Below are 21,406 nucleotides of genomic sequence, written 5' to 3' on the forward strand. Positions count from 1 at the left end.
CAATCACTTCACTTCACCTCCTGAGTTCATGGCCGGGATTCTGCGAGAATCCCGCCACGCCTCTGCGCTGCCGGCGACCGGAGAATCGGTGGCAATCCAGCATGGGTCAGCACGGACCCGTGCTGGCTGTGGCACACATGAGTGGACGCGTGCCGGCCGTGTAGGGCCAGTTTTGACGCCGGCGTCAACACTTGGCTGGGATTTCGGAGAATCCCGGCCCATGTTTTGTGTCCATGTTTGGACTAAGGTTGTAATGAGGTCAGGAACTGACTGACCCTAGAGGATCACAAACTGAGCGTCAGTGAGCCGGGTATTGCTGTTGCTGACCAAGGGTAGTTTGAAGGGCTGGTAATTGGCTGGGTTGGAATTGTCCTGCTTTTGTCTTATTTGTAATGTGCAGGACATATCAATGCTCTTCTCCACATTGCTGGGATAGATGCTAGTGTTATAGCTGTAGTGGAAAGGTTTGGCTTGGGGCTAGTTCTGGAACACAATCCTGCTGGAACATTGTGCGGGCCTATAGCCTCTGCAGAATTCAGTGCCTTCAACTGCTGCTTGATATCACATGGAGTGAATCTCTGCAGTTTGCAGTAATCCCATCCTGTAAAGCCTGCATGTAGGCCTGAATACCTCAGGGGAAATAGAAATTGCGGAGGTGGCCTTAACAAACCATAGTCTCTTGTTTGTGGGTCTTGGATCTCTTTCTTGTGCCTGTATCAATATGAGGCACATTTTGTCATAATGAGTGTGCATTTCCTGGAGACTTGGGTGCCTGTTTAACATCTGTAAAGATACACATTGCAACATTCAGTGATAAAGTTTATTCGTCTCATAGAATAGAATGGAACAGTACAGCACAGAACAGGCCCTTCAGCCCTCAATGTTGTGCCGAACAATGATCACCCCACTCAAACCCACGTATCCACCCTATACCCATAACCCAACAACCCCCCCCCCCCCCCCCCCCCCCCCCCCCCCCCCCCCCAACCTTTACTTTTTAGGACACTACGGGCAATTTAGCATAGCCAATCCACCTAACCCGCACATCTTTGGACTGTGGGAGGAAACCGGAGCACCCGGAGGAAACCCACGCACACACGGGGAGGACGTGCAGACTCCGCACAGACAGTGACCCAGCCGGGAATCGAACCTGGGACCCTGGAGCTGTGAAGCATTTATGCTAACCACCATAGTTTATAGTTTTTATTTTTAAAATATATTGGTCCCATGTGAATTAGCAAAGAACAGTAAATAGATTTTGGTGGTAAGGTGTAAAAATTATGGGTGAAGCTTTGGAGAAAGTGAGCAGTTTTCAGTACCTGGGAGTAGCGGTGGCAGAAGGTGGAAGTATTGAAATTAGGCAACGCATTAGCTCAGGTTGGAAGACGTGCAGTGGAGTGTTATGTGATAGAAAAGTATCACTGAAACTGAGAAGAAGAATCTCCCAGACAGTTGTGAGGCCGCCCTTGTTATATAATGCAGAACTCGGAGCAGTGTCAAGAAGAGAGGGACAGTGGGTAGCACTCACGGCGCCGAGGTCCCAGGTTCGATCCCGGTTCTGGGTCACTGTCCGTGTGGAGTTTGCACATTCTCCTCGTGTCTGCGTGGGTTTTGCCCCCACAGCCCAAAGATGTGCAGGGTAGGTGGATTGGCCACACTAAATTGCCCCTTAATTGGAAAAATGAATGGGGTACTGTTTTTTTTTCTCTTTTTAAAAATAAATAAATAAATTTAGAGTACCTAATTAAGGGGCAATTTACAGGCGCCGGAATGTGGCGACTAGGGGCTTTTCACAGTAACTTCATTGAAGCCTACTCGTGACAATAAGCGATTTTCATTTCATTTCATTGTGGGGGTGAAACCCACGCAGACAAGGGGAATGAATAGGGTACTTTAAATTTTTTTTTTTAAAAGAGCGACTGGATACTAATGAGATGCGGATGCTGAAATGGATGTGTAGAGTAAAGAGAAAGGACAAAATCAGGAACCAGCACAACGTCCTGGGAGAGGGGGGGGGGGGGGGGGGGGGGTTTGCGGTTGTGGGAGCATCAAAGAAAGTAGTCAAAAGATTGAATTGGGATGTTCAGGTTGGTCATCTGTTGCGGAGAGAGAGAGGGGAAATGTGGTGAGGTGAGTAATGGAGATCTGATTGCCAGGAAGAAGAGGAAAACCTAAGATCAGAGGGAAAGATGCGGTGGTGAGGGGTTTGAACGCCGGGGGGGGGGATTGGAAAAGGAATGGGTGACTGATAGGAGGGGATACAGAAGGGTGATCAACGGGCACCGTGGCAACCTCAAGCAAAATGAGAGAAGTTTCTTTAAAAAGAATATATTAAAAAAACATTGCCCTAGCATCTTTTCAATTCTTTATAAAAATGTATTTATTTTCAGTTATTGATGCAGCTACAGAGATATAATGTCAGACTTAATGATGTGAATCTCTGTGCAAACAGAAAGGGTTTATTTCTGTACAATACTTCTATTACAGTTCTCCAAGATTTAAGTGGTACTTTTCACGCAAACTTTTAAAAAAAATTTAGAGTACCCAATTCATTTTCTTCCAATTCAGGGGCAATTTAGCATGGCCAATCCACCTACCCTGCACATCTTTGGGTTGTGGGGATGAAACCCACGCAGACACTGGGAGAATGTGCAAACTCCACACGGACAGTGACCCAGAGCCGGGATTGAACCTGGGACCGCCGTGAAACAGCAGTGCTAACCACTGTGCCCCTTTTCACACAAACCTAATGGGTAGTCTTCTGGATATTTATTTATTCCTCGTTCTTTCCCATTGTTTTAGAAACTGTGCATCTTAAATCCGTTTCATAACCGTTCCCATGTCCTCGAACCTCAGTGCACAAACGATCCCAGATCATACTTTCTGTTCATTTTATTGATGCAATTTTTCTGTTCAAGCATTTTTAATCATTAGTGTCCTGAGAGAAATGTGCAATGATTCGGTGAGCTCTTCTCAAGTTACAAAACTGAACTGCAGAGTAATTAATTGCATAGAGATTTTCGAGACAGTGCAAAAAAAGGAATTATATAAGTGAAACATATTGTTTTGCTGTCTCTCACTTTCTCTCTCGCTTTCTTTTTCTTTGTTTCTTCTTTCAGCTTTCACAGAATCTGATACATAACAGCCGTTCCCTCGCGACTCGGGGCTTTCTACTTTTTGTACATCAATCAGCATATTTATCCATTATCTAACATCCTGAGAAGCTGCACCTTTCCAGTGCTGTAAAATAATCCTCATTGCCAAGATTAAACCCAAATGTAACTGATGGGCCCCTGGAGGGATAGTCTGAGTATGACCAATTTAGCACTAATTGCTAATGTGCGTTTAAGAATATTTCCCAGAAATAACTGGTACTTGGGTTCAGAAAATTTCTGTGGTTGGACAACATATGGGCACTATTAACCTCCATGTTGGCACGATGCCAGCGTTTCCGATTGTAGTAACCTTACTCTTGAGAGCTGTGCTACAGATACATACATTAAACTAGACTAAGCTCGATTCTGCACAAGTTCTTTGTAATGTTTTGATCAGCTTTTTCTCTGAAGTGTTCAGCCTACTTATTCCTTGCAGTAAACTTTGGATCTTTGCTTACACCATTGAGACTTGCAGATACTCTCCTTCTTTTGCAGTAGCCTGTTTGTTTGGTACTTTGTAAAAGGGGTGCCTCAAAGAAGCACTGATAAATTTTGAAGGCAGAGCAAAGAGCAAATTTTGCCCACGTGCCTTCGTCCAAAATAAAACAAAGCCTTTTTTTTTTTTAATTGTTTATCCGTAGTGAGTTCCTCGCCGCCTCATTCTTCCTGAAGGTGTTGACTCTCTGCTGGGTACAGTTTCACAGGCTCCAGGAGCCTTCATGCATCTTGCTGAAGCAAACATTATCAATGAGAACCTGAGCTAAAATCAGCAGACTTTTTAATCATCAGAGACAGCACAGTTGGGACTCATCCTGTCTTCAAATGTTGTCTGAAAAAGTGCACTTCAGGTGGGGGTTCCTGGATGAAGATCAGCATCATAAATCCTAGTTGGTATTCCTCTCTGGCTAGTACAGTATCTCCCATTGTACTGACTGATATCAGCCAGTTCAGCACGGTATCAGCCAGTTCTGTCCTCCAGTAACCTTGCAAACTGTCTGGTGGTGGGGGACGAGGTGGTGTGGGGTTAAAAGGTGACTAGATACAACATTTAATTTTCGGTCAACACCTCATTCTCCCTTCTGATCCCCGGTGTAAGTAAAACAACAACAAAGTAATAATGGAGGAAGATTTGTTTTGATAATTGCCTTTCCTGGCCCACAGGATGTTCCAAAGTACTTTACAGGCAATTAAGTCATTTGAAGTATAGCCATTGTGGTAATGTAATCCAATTTGGCCATAGCACGATGCCACAAACAGCAATGTGATAATGACCAGACAGTCTGTTTTTAATTGATTGAGAAATAAACATTGACCTTGCTCTTTTTCAGAATAGTGATGTAGCATCCTTTATATAACTTAAGAGGACAGACGGGTTTGCGCTGATGCCTCAGCTAAAAAAAGGCACATCTGATGGCCCAATCCTCCCTCAGTAATAAATGGAGTGTCCACTTAGATTTTGTGCTCAGGCCTCTGGAGTGGGACATGTGGGGGGAGCCGCCACTGACACGAGGGGGAATGTTGTTGACAGCCAAGGTTAACTGATGAAAAATGCCTGAGACAGAAAGCTGGTGGGCCACTTGAGAGGCTTGCACCATGTCGTGAGCTTAGAGAAAGAAATATGTTGCTTCTTACAGACTTGTACCTGGCCTTGGGGCCCAGTAAGGTTGACTGCTCTGTTGCCCATAGCCTTATCCTGAAGTTCCTTGAAGCCCTGATTAATTTTGGAAGATCTGTGTCAGCTGTCTGTAAATCCAGCTTTATGAAATCCTGATGCATAATGTTTTTGCCAAGCATCTTTAGTATTCTGCCTCTTGAATGTCTTTCTCCCCTTTTTTTTCCCCCCACCTGTGTGAAAGGCAGGACAGGTCCACCTGAAGGAACTAACATGCTTGATTTGAAAGTAGCACACTTGAGCAGGAAGGTATCCACCTTCCTCAGTCCATTTCCCTTCTGACCATACCGCTGAAATGTAACAAAAAACATGCGTTCATAAGGCAAATGTACACACTGATCAAGTGTTCCAGCTTTTGCATTGCCAGTGCATTTACATTCAAACCAATGGTCCATGCTGCTGGTGTGATGTTTTATTCTGGTCGATGTAATTGCAGAAGGGATATGTTAGCCAATAAGATGACCAAACTAATTTGGTACAAGAATATTTTTTTAAATTGTAGTTGATTTTGTTCTGGTTATAAGAATATTTGTTTTGTGTGAGACTGGACTATTTATTTAACTTTCCAATGTCCTTACCTTTATTACCTGCTCAGAGCTGCACATGGACACAATTGAATGAGTTAGGGGAGGGAATGCCATTGCTTTCTGAAAGAGCCTCGCAGGTTCTAAGCTGTACCACAAATGACGGTAGCACAGTGGTTAGCACTGTTGCTTCACAGCGCCAGGGTCCCAGGTTCGATTCCTGGCTTGGATCTCTGTCTGTGCGGAGTCTGCTCGTTCTCCCTGTGTCTGTGTGGGTTTCCTCCGGGTGCTCCGGTTTCCTCCCACAAGTCCCGAAAGACGCGCTGTAAGGTAATTTGGACATTCTGAATTCTCCCTATGTGTACCTGAACAGGCGCCGGAATGTGGCGACTAGGGCTTTTCACAGTAACTTCTTTGCAGTGTTAATGTAAGCCTACTTGTGACAATAAAGATGGGCAGCCCTGTGGCGCTGTGGCTAGCACTATTGCCTCACGGTGCCGAGGGCCAAGGTTCAAACCCGCCCCGGGTCACTGTCCGTGTGGAGTTTGCACATTCTCCCTGTGTCTGTGTGGGTTTCGCCCCCACAACCCAAAGATGTGCAGGGTAGGTGGATTGACCACACCAAATTGCCCCTTAATTAGAAAAAATGAATTGGGTACTCTTATGTCTTCTTTAAAATAAATTTTAATATTATTAAAGATTATTAAATGATTCAAAAGAGCAAGTCTCAAAATGCTTGGCCTTTGAAGCACTGAAGTGTTAATCTGGTGAAAATGGAAACAGGGGGCCTTTATTTTGCATTCCAGCATGTTGGATAATTGAAAATAGCCTCTGTGACTTGAGTGAATATCCCACATGTAAGATAGTAGGTGAGTTGTAGTGTGAGCTAAAACAAAGAGCTGAAGTAATTTTTTTGGGAGAGGAGGGACAATTTTGTTTCATAATTATTTTGCTTAAGTTAGTTGTGAATCTTAGTGCGCATGAAGTGGGCACATCTCTGCAGGTGAATCAGACGAGTTTGAGCTTTGATAGCATCAGGTTTTCTAAAGTTACCGAGGCCCAGCCTAACTGGTACATTTCCATGTGCCAATTTCCCTACTGCTACATCACATAGGTAAACTTTCATGCGCTAATTGTATCTCCAGTCCATATTTCAAACTTCCTCCACTTTATTTCCTCCTCCTTGCCAGGAATCTCAGTGAACTGATTGACAGATTTGTGGCAGATTTCAAAGCCCAGGGCCCTCCGAAGCCAAACACCGATGAAGGCGGAGCAGTGCTCCCGAGCTGTGCCGATCTGTTTGTCTACTACAAGAAGTGCATGGTGCAGTGCTCGCAGCTCAGCACCGGGGAGCCAATGATCGCTCTCACGACCATATTCCAGAAATACCTGCGAGAATATGCATGGAAAATCCTCTCCGGAAACTTGCCTAAGTAAGTATGAAATGATCTTTAAATAGCCAGGCTTCCTCTGCAATCAACAGCAAATGATTACTTGATTTCAAATCTGCAGTAATAACATCGCAAATCGATGTAATCCCCTCCAATTAGCTATGTTCCTAAATGAGAAACCCCACGTGTAGCTTGCATAGCTCCAATGTCCAAGGCACGCTAAGTCCAGTTCGCTGGAGAATACTGGAAACCTGAGAGCTGAAAGATGTCATCAGAACGGCGGGTTCAGATTGAATCAATGTGGACCATTTTATAACTCTTAATCTCTATTCAAGATTAGGTTCCAATGTAAAGTTCACTCGTTTACATTTTGTTTTCTTTAATGAAGTTTATTTATATTTGTGGAGTGCACTGGGAAGATTATTGAACTTTTGATCTATTCTGTGCAGAGGGACACCACGGGGCACACTTTCCTCTGACTGCAATTGGCATAAATGTTTGTCTAGGCACAGCATGGGGAGACTCAGTAAATCGGATGCAAGCAGAAAGAACAACTGGTCCTAATTGGAATGGACTGCAATCATTTTCACCATATATGGTACTGCACAGATTGAGATTACCAGGTTGTGTGCAGATTTTTGGCAAGCTTTCTGTTCGACATTGTTGTTGGAAACCAGAAGTTTTATTGAACCCGAAAATCCCAATAATGGTCAGTGGACGCATTTGTTTTGAAGTTGTGCATTATTTTCCGATATGGCAGATGGAAAATCCTCCCTCCATCTTTGTGCGTACAATTAAATTGGAATATGATTGAGCTTCAATGTCTAAAAGGTGACAGGAACGGTAGGTACCAAGTGGTGATGAGATTAGTGATTAATCCGTTCGGGGGGGGGGCTAGCAGCCAGGCAGCATAGAGCGAGCTTCCAGCTCTAGCTGCTGATAACGGCTGCAGAATTGCTGGGTCTGTGGCCGACCATGTGCACTGCAGCGGCCACGCCTTGCAACATGCCGCCAGTCACTTGCGGACCCGGCTGCCATATAGTGTCCCCCCCCCCCCCCCCCCCCCCCCCCCGTAGACCTTTGGTAGTGAAATGCATCCACAGACGTAGCCTTATTGAAGGGGATCATGCTGAATCTGTGCCAGGCCTGTTATATTCCTGTCTTCTGAAACATTTAGGGGACAATATTTTAATTCTGTTTTGCTGGCTGCAGACATTGGAAAAAAAGGGCAAGAGCATTTGAGGTTACAGCATCTCAAATCAGTGCTTACTACTGAACTTAGCGTGCCTTGGACATTGGAGCTATGCAAGCGACACGTGGGGTTTCTCATTTAGGAACATAGTTAATTGGAGGGGATTACATCAGGAGAATCAGGAGAGCGCCTCCCAAAATTACCTGCCAATGTACTCTTGGGCGGGGAATTGCAAATATGTAAACAATGATAACAGCCGTGATTATTCTAATTCAGTCATCTCTTCAATAAACACGCATTTTCTGATGGAAATATATTTTACTTGCTGCTGAAGAGAAAGTTCCCTCAAACCATACGAGACAAAATGGCTGAGGTGCAATAACATGGTACAATATACAGCACCTTCAGACATAAGGGAGAACCCAATAGCTTCACGAGGATAATTGGACACTGAGCAGCTGTTAAGGGAAGCGATCGAAGCTATGGTCAAAGGGATAGGTTTTGAGGGGCCTTTGACACAGGGGAGAGGTGCGACATGCTGGTAGCGTTTCGGAAAGCCAATTCCAGAGCACAGAGCCATGATGACTGACGGCTCTGCCACTGCGAAGCAGGGAGAGAGAGGCCTGTGTACCGCAGCTCTGAATTTGAAGAACAAAGAAGGTAAGTTGGAGCACAGGTCTGGACAAATTTGCAGAGTTTGTGGCGAAGGCTATGGAGTGTTTGGAGAATTTCTAAATCAAAGCTTTGGGGAGGAAGAGGAGACTAGTGAAAATGGAGGTGAGTGAGACTTGCTCCTGGATAGAATTCAGGTGCCAGGGATTGGGATGAAATAAAAACAGAAAATGCTGAACAGCACAACAAGTTGGACAGCAGCTGGAGAGAGCAATCATATTTCCGATCACTGACCTTTCATCGGGTTGGGGTGAGTTGGATTCTGAAGGCTAAAGAGACAAAAACGTTGGAGAATTCCGACGGCACAGTGGTTAGCACTGCTGCCTCACAGCATCAGGGACCCGGTTCAATTCTGACTTCGGGCAACTGTCTGTGTGGAGTTTGCACATTCTTCCCGTGTCTGTGGGGGTTTCCTCCGGGTGCTCTGGCTTCCTCCCACAGTCCAAAGATGTGCAGGTGAGGTGGATTGGATATGTTAAATTGTCCGAAGGTGGGGTTGCAGGGATGGGGTGGGGGATTGGGCCTGGGTTGGAGTGCTCTTTCGGAGGATCAGTGCAGACACGATGGGCCTCCTTCGGCACTGCGGCGATTCTATGTTCCACTCTATTCTATGAATTCTGGTCTATGGGGTGGTGAAGACTGGAGGAGGGTTTCGGACGGAAGAGAATGGAGTAGACGTGGAGCTGGTAATACATAACATCTATATTGTTTTGCTGCTTTGTTTTCCTGTCACTTAGCATTTTCTCTCTCTACAGAGCCACAAGCAGCAGTGGCGGCCTGACCATTTCCAGCCTACTAAAGGAGAAGGAAGGCTCCGAGGTCGCCAAGTTCACTGTGGAGGAGCTCTGCCTCATGTGTAGCATTCTCAGCACAGCAGAGTACTGTTTAGCAACGACTCAACAGGTGAGCATCCTTTGCAGTACAGGAGGATTGGAGACTGGTCCAGGTAAAATGGCCACAGTCCCAGGCGACCATAAGCTACTTTCCCCTTTGAGAGGGAGAGCTGACTGGTGGTGATGTAATCACACCTCAGGCGAGGGGCAAGGTTGAGAAGGCAGGGGGGCTTTCATGAATAACCTCAGCTGGTACGGGGATTGATCCTGCGCTGGTGGCTTCGCTCTGCATCACCAACTAGCTGTCCAGCCAACTGAGCTAAACCGGCCCCAGTGCGGAGAACGTGTTGTGGGCATGTGAGCAGAAAATAGCTTGCTTACAGAGTAACTCCTACTGTGTTGTCTATAATCTTAAATGCCAAACTAAAAACATGTTGCAGTTAAAGGATATGTTGGTAAATAGATTCTCTCTTTGAAGGAGTATTTTGTAACTCAGGCAGAGAGCAGACAGGCAATTGAAAAGCAGTGGGAGTTCAGGAATTTGGAAAGCAGGAAGAGGTCAGGAATTTGGAAAGCAGTGCCGTTTCCGAAAGTCAGCGAGAACAATGGGGGATAAAAGCTGTGTGGAGCAGCAAGGGGGGAGAGCGGTGAACCCAGTGTGGAGCAGCAAGGGGGGAGAGCGGTGAACCCAGTGTGGAGCAGCAAGGGGGGAGAGCGGTGAACCCAGTGTGGAGCAGTGCAGGGGGAGAGCGGTGAACCCAGTGTGGAGCAGCAAGGGGGGAGAGCGGTGAACCCAGTGTGGAGCAGCAAGGGGGGAGAGCGGTGAACCCAGTGTGGAGCAGCAAGGGGGGAGAGCGGTGAACCCAGTGTGGAGCAGCAAGGGGGGAGAGCGGTGAACCCAGTGTGGAGCAGTGCGGGGGGAGAGCGGTGAACCCAGTGTGGAGCAGTGCGGGGGGAGAGCGGTGAACCCAGTGTGGAGCAGCAAGGGGGGAGAGCGGTGAACCCAGTGTGGAGCAGCAATGGGGGAGAGCGGTGAACCCAGTGTGGAGCAGTGCGGGGGGAGAGCGGTGAACCCAGTGTGGAGCAGTGCGGGGGGAGAGCGGTGAACCCAGTGTGGAGCAGTGCGGGGGGAGAGCGGTGAACCCAGTGTGGAGCAGCAAGGGGGGAGAGCGGTGAACCCAGTGTGGAGCAGTGCGGGGGGAGAGCGGTGAACCCAGTGTGGAGCAGCAAGGGAGGAGAGCGGTGAACCCAGTGTGGAGCAGCAAGGGGGGAGAACGGTGAATCCAGTGTGGAGCAGTGTGGGGGGAGAGCGGTGAACCCAGTGTAGAGCAGTGCGGGGGGAGAGCGGTGAATCCAGTGGGGAGCAGTGCGGGGGGAGAGCGGTGAACCCAGTGTGGAGCAGTGCGGGAGGGGAGCGGGAACCCAGTGTGGAGCAGTGTGGGAGGGGAGCGGTGAACCCAGTGTGGAGCAGTGTGGGAGGGGAGCGGTGAACCCAGTGTGGAGCAGTGTGGGAGGGGAGCGGGAACCCAGTGTGGAGCAGTGTGGGAGGGGAGCGGTGAACCCAGTGTGGAGTAGTGTGGGAGGGGAGCGGGAACCCAGTGTGGAGCAGTGTGGGAGGGGAGCGGGAACACAGTGTGGAGCAGTGTGGGAGGGGAGCGGTGAACCCAGTGTGGGAGGAGAAGCCGAACTCAGTGTGAGAGGAGAGGCCGGGCCCAGTATAATGCAGCACTTAGCCCATCACGTGCTGAACGGAATAATATTTTCAAATTTGACTTGAAGGCTAGTACTACCCTCATGAGGACGCTACCTCACTTTATGAATCCAAGAGGAAAAGTTCCCATGGGAACAACAAAGGAGGACGGTGGGAATATGTGTGCTTGTATGTCCTAGGTCCAAACAGCGGAGCCTGGCCATGGATTCTCCTGCCACTGGACCAAGGCCATGCCCCGGCCACCCCACGTTACAAGAACTCACAAGGACACCTTCTATCTCTTACAATGAAGTTTGGGGCCTGGAATGTCAGGACCCTCGTGGACAATTCCAGCTGTGACAGAATGGAACAGCATACTGCTATTGTTGAATGGGAGCTCAGGCGTTTCAACATTGGCATCGCACCCCTAAGCTTCTTGTCACCCGAGAACTCATTTTTAATGTGGAAGCAAGTCATCCTCGACCCCAAAGGGCTATCTAAAAATATTTTGTAACATTGTGATCTGGCAGACAGCTATCTCATGAAGTCGTGTTGTTGGCATCGAGCTTTGTGTGACAGGATTGCATGGAGCTGTGCGCGTGACTGCCATGATTAACCTGAATGGCAGAAACTACATTCTTCTCTTTCTAATTCAAAGCTGCACAATTAATATACCAGATAATATAACATGTTCTCAGGGTGAGAAAATAGCTTCAACAAAATTAGACTTCTGTGTTGAGCTTGCTGACTTCCATACAAGCCGGGAGTACTTACCCTAAAATCTACCCAAGGGAGTTTATAGCAATTCCACCTGAGGCAGTAACTATTCCCAGTGCAAACAGCTACAAAACAAATGGCTTAGTTATGTCTGCTGTAACAGAAACTCGTTAATAATGTTAGTGAGTGACTTTGTGCATTACGTTTCTGCCAGTTCTTGGTTCATGACTGGTTCAGAGAGATAGCCAGGTGATTCTGTTTTGTTCAGGGCTAGGTGATAACCCTGAGGTGATCTGATCTGACTTGGGCACAGCTGGAGTGCATCTCCTATATTTTGGCAGAACAGTTACATATTCACTATGACTTGGTTCTGTTGCCATGCTAAAACAATAAGAAAGGCTACATTGCCTCAAGGCATACACTTGGGAACTTGGACATCAGAGTGTGTGTGTGTGTGCGCGTGTGTGACATCCCATCGCCAATTCCAATTTACCAGTAACCCATTGACTGGCATGCCCAGCATTAGAAGTATTTAAATGTGGATTTTTAACACATGGTTCATTGAGGTTATACCTGGTTTTATACAGCTGCCATGCATTGTTGTAGACTGTCAGCAGGTGGTGTGAGAGGGAAAAAGACTCCGGCGGGGGGGGGGAAATAAAATGGTCTGAGAACTACCATTGACCTTGGTGGTTTAAAATTTAGCCATGCCTCCAGTCTACATGATGTGGAGATGCCGGCGTTGGACTGGGTTGAGCACAGTAAGAAGTCTTACAACACCAGGTTAAAGTCCAACGGGTTTGTTTCAAATCACCAGCTTTCGGAGCACTGCTCCTTCCTCAGGTGAATTGATTTCTCAGGATTCACCTGAGCTGTGCTCCAAAAGTTAGTGATTCGAAACAAACCTGTTGGACTTTAACCTGGTGTTGTAAGACTTCTTACTCCAATCTACATGGGCTAGATAAGTCTGAACCATATTCATAGAGCTGCGATTTGTGCTTTTTAAAATAAACAACTTTTATCTCCACTATGAATTCTGTGCTCGTCAAAGTGAAGGATGTTGTTACGAGGAACATTTTTCATTTCAACCACCCAGTGCCAGCATCGAGCAGTCCCAAGTCCGTGCAGAAGGATTCAATGAAATATAAAATTCCCCCTACACCAAAGGTCTACTGTACACCGTCATCAAACGACCACCCAAAGATTTGTACACCAGGCGCCCTGTGACTTCGGAGTGAAATTAACATTTAGTCTGGAACTATAATCATTACTTTATTCTGCTGCATGCTAATTACCACACATTCCAGCTGTAATGACATTGATTCCTTGCTCGGGTCAGGTAGTTTAGATAGTCTCTGCTGCTTTGCTCTTGCGGCCACTTATTTATGCAGAAGCCCGTTTCCTCCTGCAGTCCAAAGATAGGCATGTTAGGGGGATTGGCCATGATTAGTACATGGGTTATGGGTATAGGGCAAGGAAGTGGCCCACGGTAGAGTGCTCTTTTGAAGGGTCAGTGCAGACACGATGGGCTGAATGGCCTCCTTCGGCACTGTAGGAATTCTATGGATTCAGTGTGCCCCATTAAACTGAGTCCCTAGAGTTTACTAGCTAATAATCAGGAATTCTAATTGACTTTCCACAGGGAAGATTGAGGGAAGTTGCAGTGTCCCCCTCAGTTCACACAGTTTAATATAACTGGTTGCGGTTAGTTAATTGATGTGGAATGGAATCTTGGAGAACTTACCTGATCTATGTGGCTCAGGTCCTCGCTGGTAAACTAGCTCAGACATCACAGGAGACTCTATTCTGCCCTTCTGCTGTGGGATGTACCACTATGTGCTGGATGGAGACTGGCAAAATGCTTCCAGCTACAATCTGTGACTTATTTTTTGCAAAATCCAGATTTTATAAATGCTTCTGTAATTTTATGGTTGCATTGTAGTGTATGCCATCAGCAAACATCAAGACATATGAAAATGTGATCGAGGCTTCCGTGTTATCCAGTGTTCAATGTTACTATCGCAATGATTCAGGTCTCATCATTGATATTCTAACTGTGAAGTTGGGCATCTCCCCTTATTTGAAAACTGTTGCGATTTCGCTTCCTTAACCAATGGGCGATAGAAACGTAGAAAATGGGAGCAGGAGGTGGTCATTCAGTCCTTCAAGCCTGCCCCGCCATTCATTACGATCATGACTCATCAATAGCCTCACCTACCTCTTCGCATCAAATGCTACGTCTAACTCAAACAAAAACAGGAAATACTGGACAATCGCAGCAGGACTGACGGCATTTGTGGAGACAGAAGGCAGCTAACAGTGGGCAGCACGGTAGCATTGTGGATAGCACAAATGCTTCACAGCTCCAGGGTCCCAGGTTCGATTCCGGCTTGGGTCACTGTCTGTGCGGAGTCTGCACATCCTCCCCGTGTATGCGTGGGTTTCCTCCGGGTGCTCCGGTTTCCTCCCACAGTCCAAAGATGTGCAGGTTAGGTGGATTGGCCATGATAAATTGCCCTTAGTGTCCAAAATTGCTGTCAGTGTTGGGTGTGGTTACTGGGTTATGGGGATAGGGTGGAGCTATTGACCTTGGGTAGGGTGCTCTTTCCAAGAGCCGGTGCAGACTCGATGGGCCGAATGGCCTCCTTCTGCACTGTAAATTGTGTGTGTGTAACATTACAAGTCAGGATAACTGCCAGAGCTGGAGAGAACTGGAAATAGAATTTATACTGTGATGGGGGGGGGGGTTGGCTGGTTAGGGGGGCGGCAACAAGTGGCGATTGACAAAAATGTCATGGGCAGAAATGGAGAATGGCACGGTAACAGTGGTTAGCACTGTGGCTTCACAAGCCAGGGTCCCAGGTCTGATTCCCGGCTTGGGTCACTGTCTGTGACTGTGGAGTCTGCACGTTTTCCCTGTGTCTGCGTGGGTTTCCTCCCCCAAGTCCCTAAAGATGTGCTGTTAGGTAATTTGGACATTCTGAATTCTCCCTCAATGTACCCAAACAGGTGCTGGAATGTGGCGACTGGGGGCTTTTCACAGTAACTTCATTGCAGTGTTTTTAAAAATAAATTTAGAGTGCCCCATTCATTTTTTCCAATTAAGGGGCAATTTAGCGTGGTCAATCCACCTACCCTGCACATCTTTGGGTTGTGGGGGTGAAACACGGGGAGAATGTGCAAACTTAACACGGACAGTGACCCAGAGCTGGGATCGAACCTGGGACCTCGTGCGCCACTGTGCTGCCCCTTTCATTGCAGTGTTAATGCAAGCCTACGTGTGACAATAAAGATTATTATTATGTAAATAGGGAAGATTTTTAAAATAAAATGCATTTTATTACAAACTTGTATGAAAGCAGGTTACAGCAAGCAAACACCCCGGGAAGCATACTAACTGAGGTGATTAACGCTAAGAAGGGTGCTGATAGTGGCACACAAATAGATTAGCATGTGTGAATGGCAAACAAAGCTGAACAGTGTGTCAAAGGGGAACAGGGAATAGATGGGTCACGTGGTGGGGAGAGGGGATAATGGAAGAACTTAAGATAAATTGATAGAAATAGAGTGACGATGGGGGGAGAAAGTTCACCGTCTGAAGTTGTTGAACTCGATGTTAAGTCCGGAAGACTATAACTAATCGGAATTCTGTATATTAGTTTTATAATTTTGCATTCAATTTTCATCCCTCTATCCCTTCTCTTGGTCCATCTCAGACATTTTGCGTCCCTTCCTTGACCTTTCTTTTCAATTTCTGGGGATAGAGGTGGTATTCCTCCAGTTTGTGCTGGGCTTCTCTGAAACATTGCAGCAGACCCAGGGTGGACTTGCGGCAGTGGGGTGAGTAGGCATGGCAAGTGACAGGAAGGTCTGGGTCCTGCTTGTGGATGGATCGAAGGCTTTCTTCAAAGTGGTCACCCAGTCTGCGTTTAATCTCTCCCAATGTAGAGTAGACCACATTGGGAGTAGAAAACGCAATGGACCAGATTGAAGGAGGTGCACATGAAGCTCTGCCTCACTTGAAAAGATTGTTCTGGCCTTGAGATGGTGAACAGGGAGGAGGGAAAGGGGCAGGTGTTACACCTCCTGCAATTGCATGGGAAGGTGCCAGTGGAAGAGGGTGATGTGTTAGAAAGCTAGAATCGTAGAATCCAGACAGTGCTGAAGGAGGCCATTCAGCCCATCTAGTCTGCACTGACCCTCTGAAAGCGCACCCTGCCTAGGGTCAGGCCCCAACCCTATACCTGTAACCCAGTAACACTACCTAACAGTTTGGACCTAAGGGGCAATTTAGCATGCCCACTCAACCTAACCTGCACATTTTTGGACTGTGGGAAGAAACTAGAGCACGCGGAGGAAACCCACACAGTCACAGGGAGAACGTGCAAACTCCACACACACAGTCATCCGAGATTGGAATTGAACCTGGGTCCCTGGCACTGGAGGCAGCAGCGCTATTCACTGCCACCATGCTGCCCATGTGGGTGATGGAGGAGTGAATCAGGATATCCCGGAGGGAACGGTCCCTGTGAAATGCTGACGGGGAGTGAGGGGAAGATGTGTTTAGTGATGGCATCATGCTGGAGTTGGCAGAACTGGCGGAGGATAATTCTTTGAATGCAGAGGCAGGTGGGGTGAAAGTGAGGAAGAAGGGGACTTTATCCTGGCTCTGGGAGGATGGGGAGGGGGTGAGAGCAGAGATGCGGGAGATGGGTCGGACACGGTTGAGAGCCGTGTCGACCACAGTGGGCAAGAGATTGTTGGGGAAGCACGGTAGCAGAGTGGTTAGCACAGTTGCTTTGCAACTCCAGGGTCCCAGGTTCGATTCCCGGCTTGGGTCACTGTCTGTGTGGAGTGTGCACGTTCTCCCCGTGTCTGCGTGGGTTTCCTTCGGGTACTCGGGGTTTCCTCCCACAGTCCAAAGATGTGCAAGTTAAGTGGATTGGCCATGCTAATTATCACTTAGTGTTCAAAAAGGTTGGTGAGGTTACGGGGAGGGTGGGGATGTGGGCTTGGGTAGGATGCTCTTTCCAAGGGCCATGCAGACTCGATGGGCCGAATGGCCTCCTTCTGCGCTGTAAATTCTATGAAATCTATGATATGATGTAGGGCATCGGAGGAGTCATGAATGTTGATGGGAAGGGACTGGACAAGAGGCGGGAGTATGGAGTCAAGAGTGGAAAAATTAGTTTGGTGGGGCAGGAACAGGCTGACATGATGGGTCTAATGGTACAGGCCTGTTTGTGGATTTTGTGGAGGGGATAGAAGCAGGCTGTCTGGGGGATTGAAGTTGGAAGCTGTGGTGGGAAGATCTCCAAGAGGGGATGAGGTCAGTAACAGTATCTGTATCTATAGATAATGGGCTAGATTCTCCCAAAATGAAACTATGTCCCCACGCTGGCATAAAACTGGTGGAGTTTTACTTCAGAAATTCCTTCCAAGGAGCTGAACAAATTCAATGTGCTGCAGCGGGCTAGCAGGGACCCGGAGTGAATCTCGCAGCGTTAGCTGCGGATACAGACCTCCGCACGTCCGGGTCAGAGCCCGCGCGTGCACGTGGCGGCAGCCTCCAGCGGCTGCACCTTGCACAATGGTGGACTCGGACCGCGGAGCGACACCAAAAAAAAGAGACCCCTCGACCGGCCGTGCGCCTGAGCAACCCCCCGCACAGTTAATCGCCGGCCGCCTATAAGGCCGTCCCCGGTCTCCGATTCGCCCACCCCTGACTAGGAGGGTCGCGAACTGAGTCTGCAGCCGCCACGCCAGCATCCCGACCGGCATTAGGTGGTTAGTTCCATGCCGTCGGGAACTCGGCCGGTCGAGAGCGGAGAATTGCCGGGAGAACCTCTGGCAATGGCCCCCCCGGCGGCGCGGCGTACTCCGCGGTCACGCAGATTTTCGGGGCCCAGGGAATCGCCGGGCCCGATTACGGCGTGAATGTGGATTCTCCTTCCCCACGCCGGCTGCGATTTTTGGCACAGGCTTATTTTGCCCTCAGCTACCCTGTGGTAACGAATTCCACAGGTTCACCACTCTTTGGGTGAAGAAACCTCGCCTCATCTCTGTCCTAAATGGTCTACCCTGTATCCTCAGACTGTGAACCCTGGTACTGGACACCCCCATCATCGGGAACATCCTTCTTGCATCTATCCTGCCTCGTGCTGTTAGAATTTTATAGGTTTCTGAGGACCCCCCATTTGTAGGATGGGGCTAGAAATTTTTAAAAATTATTTGCAGGATTTGGGCATCGCTGGCTAGGCCAGCAGTTATAGCTCGTCCCTGTGGTGATGTGCATCACTGTAAATACACAAGGGGTTAATGTTAATACATGTAGACTAGCTAGACACTAGAGGGAGCACCAGAGACATCACAACACACTCAACCAATAGATCAGTTAGATAGGACACAACCAATGGGCATCCACGATACACACAGGTGACACGACCACAGGAGGGCATTACACCAACTTGTGTATAAAGGACACCACACACATGATCTGCCTCTTTCCAGTGGAGACAGTCAGTGAGTAGAGACACAGGGTTGATTTGATATCACTCCCACCACGTGGATTGTAGCAGTCTGGTTAGTCAGTCTGGGTAGCTATAGTAGGATTAACAGTAGTGTCGAACCCAAGTTATAGAAGTGTATGTAGTTTAATAAAAGTGTTGAAGTTATCTCCATGTCTGATCCTTCCTTTGTCGAGTGCACCACAAGGAAGCCGCTTATGCTACACCTAGAGCATAACAAGACGGTCCCTAATGACCCTTGAGCAGGTGGAAAATTGCCACCTTGAACTGCAACAGCCCCTGCAGGTACACCTGTGGTGCTGTTAGGGAAGGAATTCTAGGATTTTGACCCAGCAACAGTAAAGGATCAACAATATATTTCCGTGTCAGGCTGGCAAGTGGCTTGGAGGGGAACTTGGTGGTGTTCCATGCCATAAATACCCACCTCTTGGAGAAATCATTCAGACTAGAGATTTTCGCGGATGTTTTAATGCCATCAGTCAGTATTTTTAATTTGACAGTACAGCCTACTATTAGTTCAAACTTGCTGAAATAAGATGATTTAATAACTTACTTGAAAGCAAAAAACTGGCTTTGATTTATCAGAGATAAGCTGCATTTCCTTTGCCTTGTGTTGCTGGGAAACCTTTCTTGAACCCTTCCAGTTTTTGTCCCTGTCGAGCTGACAATCTTGATTTCCAGTGAACTTAGAAGTTGTCACTCAGGACTGGCTGTCTTCGAGCAGTGAAAACAAACACTGTTTCAGTTTTGTATGCTTTTTCAGCTCCCTGATTCCTGGCAAGGGAGGAGTGTGGTATGTGTACACATGCGCGCACACACACAAGAAACAAGGGCCGCATTCTCAAAATAACCCATTTTCAATGCATTACCACGATTCCAACACAAAAGGGAAATTGCAAGCAATTAGAATGGGCTGTGTGATTTTTGTGCTTGCATCCGCTGTTTGTTTGGGTTTAACATGGTCATTAAACTGTGGCAAGATATTGATTGTACTCTTGGCAGCTCTGATTTCCCTCTGGATAACGGATTTTATGTATGTCCCTTAAAAAAGCAGCCTCATCAACTTCATCAATGCTAGTTTTAAAATTGCACCATCAAAAATAATTATGATCAACTTTACCATTTTTGAGCAGGAATTCAGCTGTTTTTGTTATAACAAAAATGATACATTAAATGATACATTCATGTACAGCATACATTACCCAATGTAAAATAAGCTAGATTGTCTGACTATAAGTAAGGTTATTGCTACTTAAAGGGGGAGATTAGATTTTCTTTCACGTGCGAAGGGCTATGCAATTTGGACTGTGCTATTCCATAGAATCCCTATAGTATAGAAGGAGGGGCGGCACGTGGCACAATGGTTAGCATTGCTGCCGATGGCGCTGAGGACCCGGGTTTGAATCCCGGCCCCGGGTCACTGTCCGTGTGGAGTTTGCACATTCTCCCCGTGTCTGTGTGGGTTTCACCCCCACAACCCAAAGATGTGCATGTTAGTTGGATTGGTCACGCTAAATTGTCCCTCAATTGGAAAAAAATAATAATTAGGTACTCTAAATTTTTTTAAAAAGTGATATAGAAGGAGGCCATTCAGCCCACCGAGTCTGCACTCACCCGGTGCTTGGCACTGTTAGGCAGCAGTGCTACCCATTATTGTACGGGCTGAGTCAAACACGGCACAATTGATTAAAATGCAATGCAATAATCATCATCTCAGAAATGGCACGTGTACCCATGAGAAGCCACTTAAGAATATTTGGTTTATTAAACGATCACCAGTGACAAAGATTTGAAAATCAATTACATTACATTCCACATATCACACTAACCATTAAACAACAAGGAAACTTCACAGTTCCATATTGGTACCAAAACTAAGCAGCATCTGCTAATTTTCACCAAAACAAAACAAAGACACACTCGCAGGTTCCTCAACAGGAACAGAGGATAAGCCTGAGGATGTGTTATCATGTCCAGAACTTTGTCATAGAAATGACCTGTCCATCAATGTGTTACTAGTTCCAAGTATCAGTGCCATTCTCCTTTAAGGAGCCGCAGCTGTGCCCTCCCACATGGACCAATCTCACCAGAACCAAATCCTCGCATCCACATATTCCACTGGCACTTAAGGTGCAGTTGAGCATCCTTGACTTCCAGCATGTTTCACCCCATGGTGACATGCCAGTCACGTGCAGCACTCACCACTCCAGCAACAAAAGCATCAACAATCTGCAAATGCATTTCTTCCATGGTGTCATCAGGTTGGATCAGTGTTCTGCACCATGTTCTGCAGCACCTTCTTGCTTCAAACCAAATTGTCTTCTGGAATCGTGCGTCCCCCTGAGCCCGGTGTTCCAGGACGTGGGTATCTTAGAAAAAAATTGTCCTCCATTCTGACTGCAGAAAAGGAAGCAAACAGCAACCGCAGCTTCTAACAGCACTAGGCAGCCACCAGCAGGAGCAAGCAGCAAACTCGACCTGCAGCTGTGAAGTGCTCTCACAACTAACAAGGCCAATTCCTCATTGCCAATAGCCTTCAGCTGTGAAGCTAGAGGCTGTTCACGGTCAAAGGGAGTTGAAGTGAACTTCAGCACTGGGCTTTGCCCTGGAAGTCTTTGGTAGGATAGACAGGCAGCATCTGTAGTCACCCCTGTTATGGTTATCCACAATATTTAAAGATGGTTTGAAGGCAAAATCTCACACAAAAAGCAACCCACCACTCTTCCTCACTGGTCTGAAATCGGGTGATGCCTAGGAGAGATTAAATGACAAAAGGACTCCTGATACAAGGACAAAGCGAGTGATAATAGGGCACGTGAAGAAACAGCAGATTTATCTTGAGGAGGTTTGAATGGGAGGATCATACAATGAATTACTTCAAAACGCAATCACTATTGTTACATGAACAAATGTGGCAACCATCTTGTGCACAGCATTGCCTCACACACGACAGTGTTAAAGTATTGGTGGTAGAAAGTGTTGACCCGGACCCTGAGAGACCTCTCCATTCTGTGATTATTGCCGTGGATCCAC

General features: G+C 47.2%; 1 protein-coding gene across 1 annotated transcript in view; it reads left to right on the forward strand.

The window, feature by feature from the left end:
• vps53 (VPS53 subunit of GARP complex) overlaps nucleotides 1–21,406 on the forward strand; it is a 269,146-nt gene that overhangs the window by 156,925 nt on the left and 90,815 nt on the right. The window contains exons 14-15 of the mRNA XM_038814428.1: nucleotides 6,542–6,784; nucleotides 9,362–9,509. Of these exons, the coding sequence (XP_038670356.1) occupies nucleotides 6,542–6,784; nucleotides 9,362–9,509 (391 nt within the window). The remainder of the gene's footprint in view (nucleotides 1–6,541; nucleotides 6,785–9,361; nucleotides 9,510–21,406) is intronic.

The sequence above is a fragment of the Scyliorhinus canicula genome, chromosome 12 (genome assembly GCF_902713615.1).
Source record: "Scyliorhinus canicula chromosome 12, sScyCan1.1, whole genome shotgun sequence".
Classification (NCBI taxonomy): domain Eukaryota; kingdom Metazoa; phylum Chordata; class Chondrichthyes; order Carcharhiniformes; family Scyliorhinidae; genus Scyliorhinus; species Scyliorhinus canicula.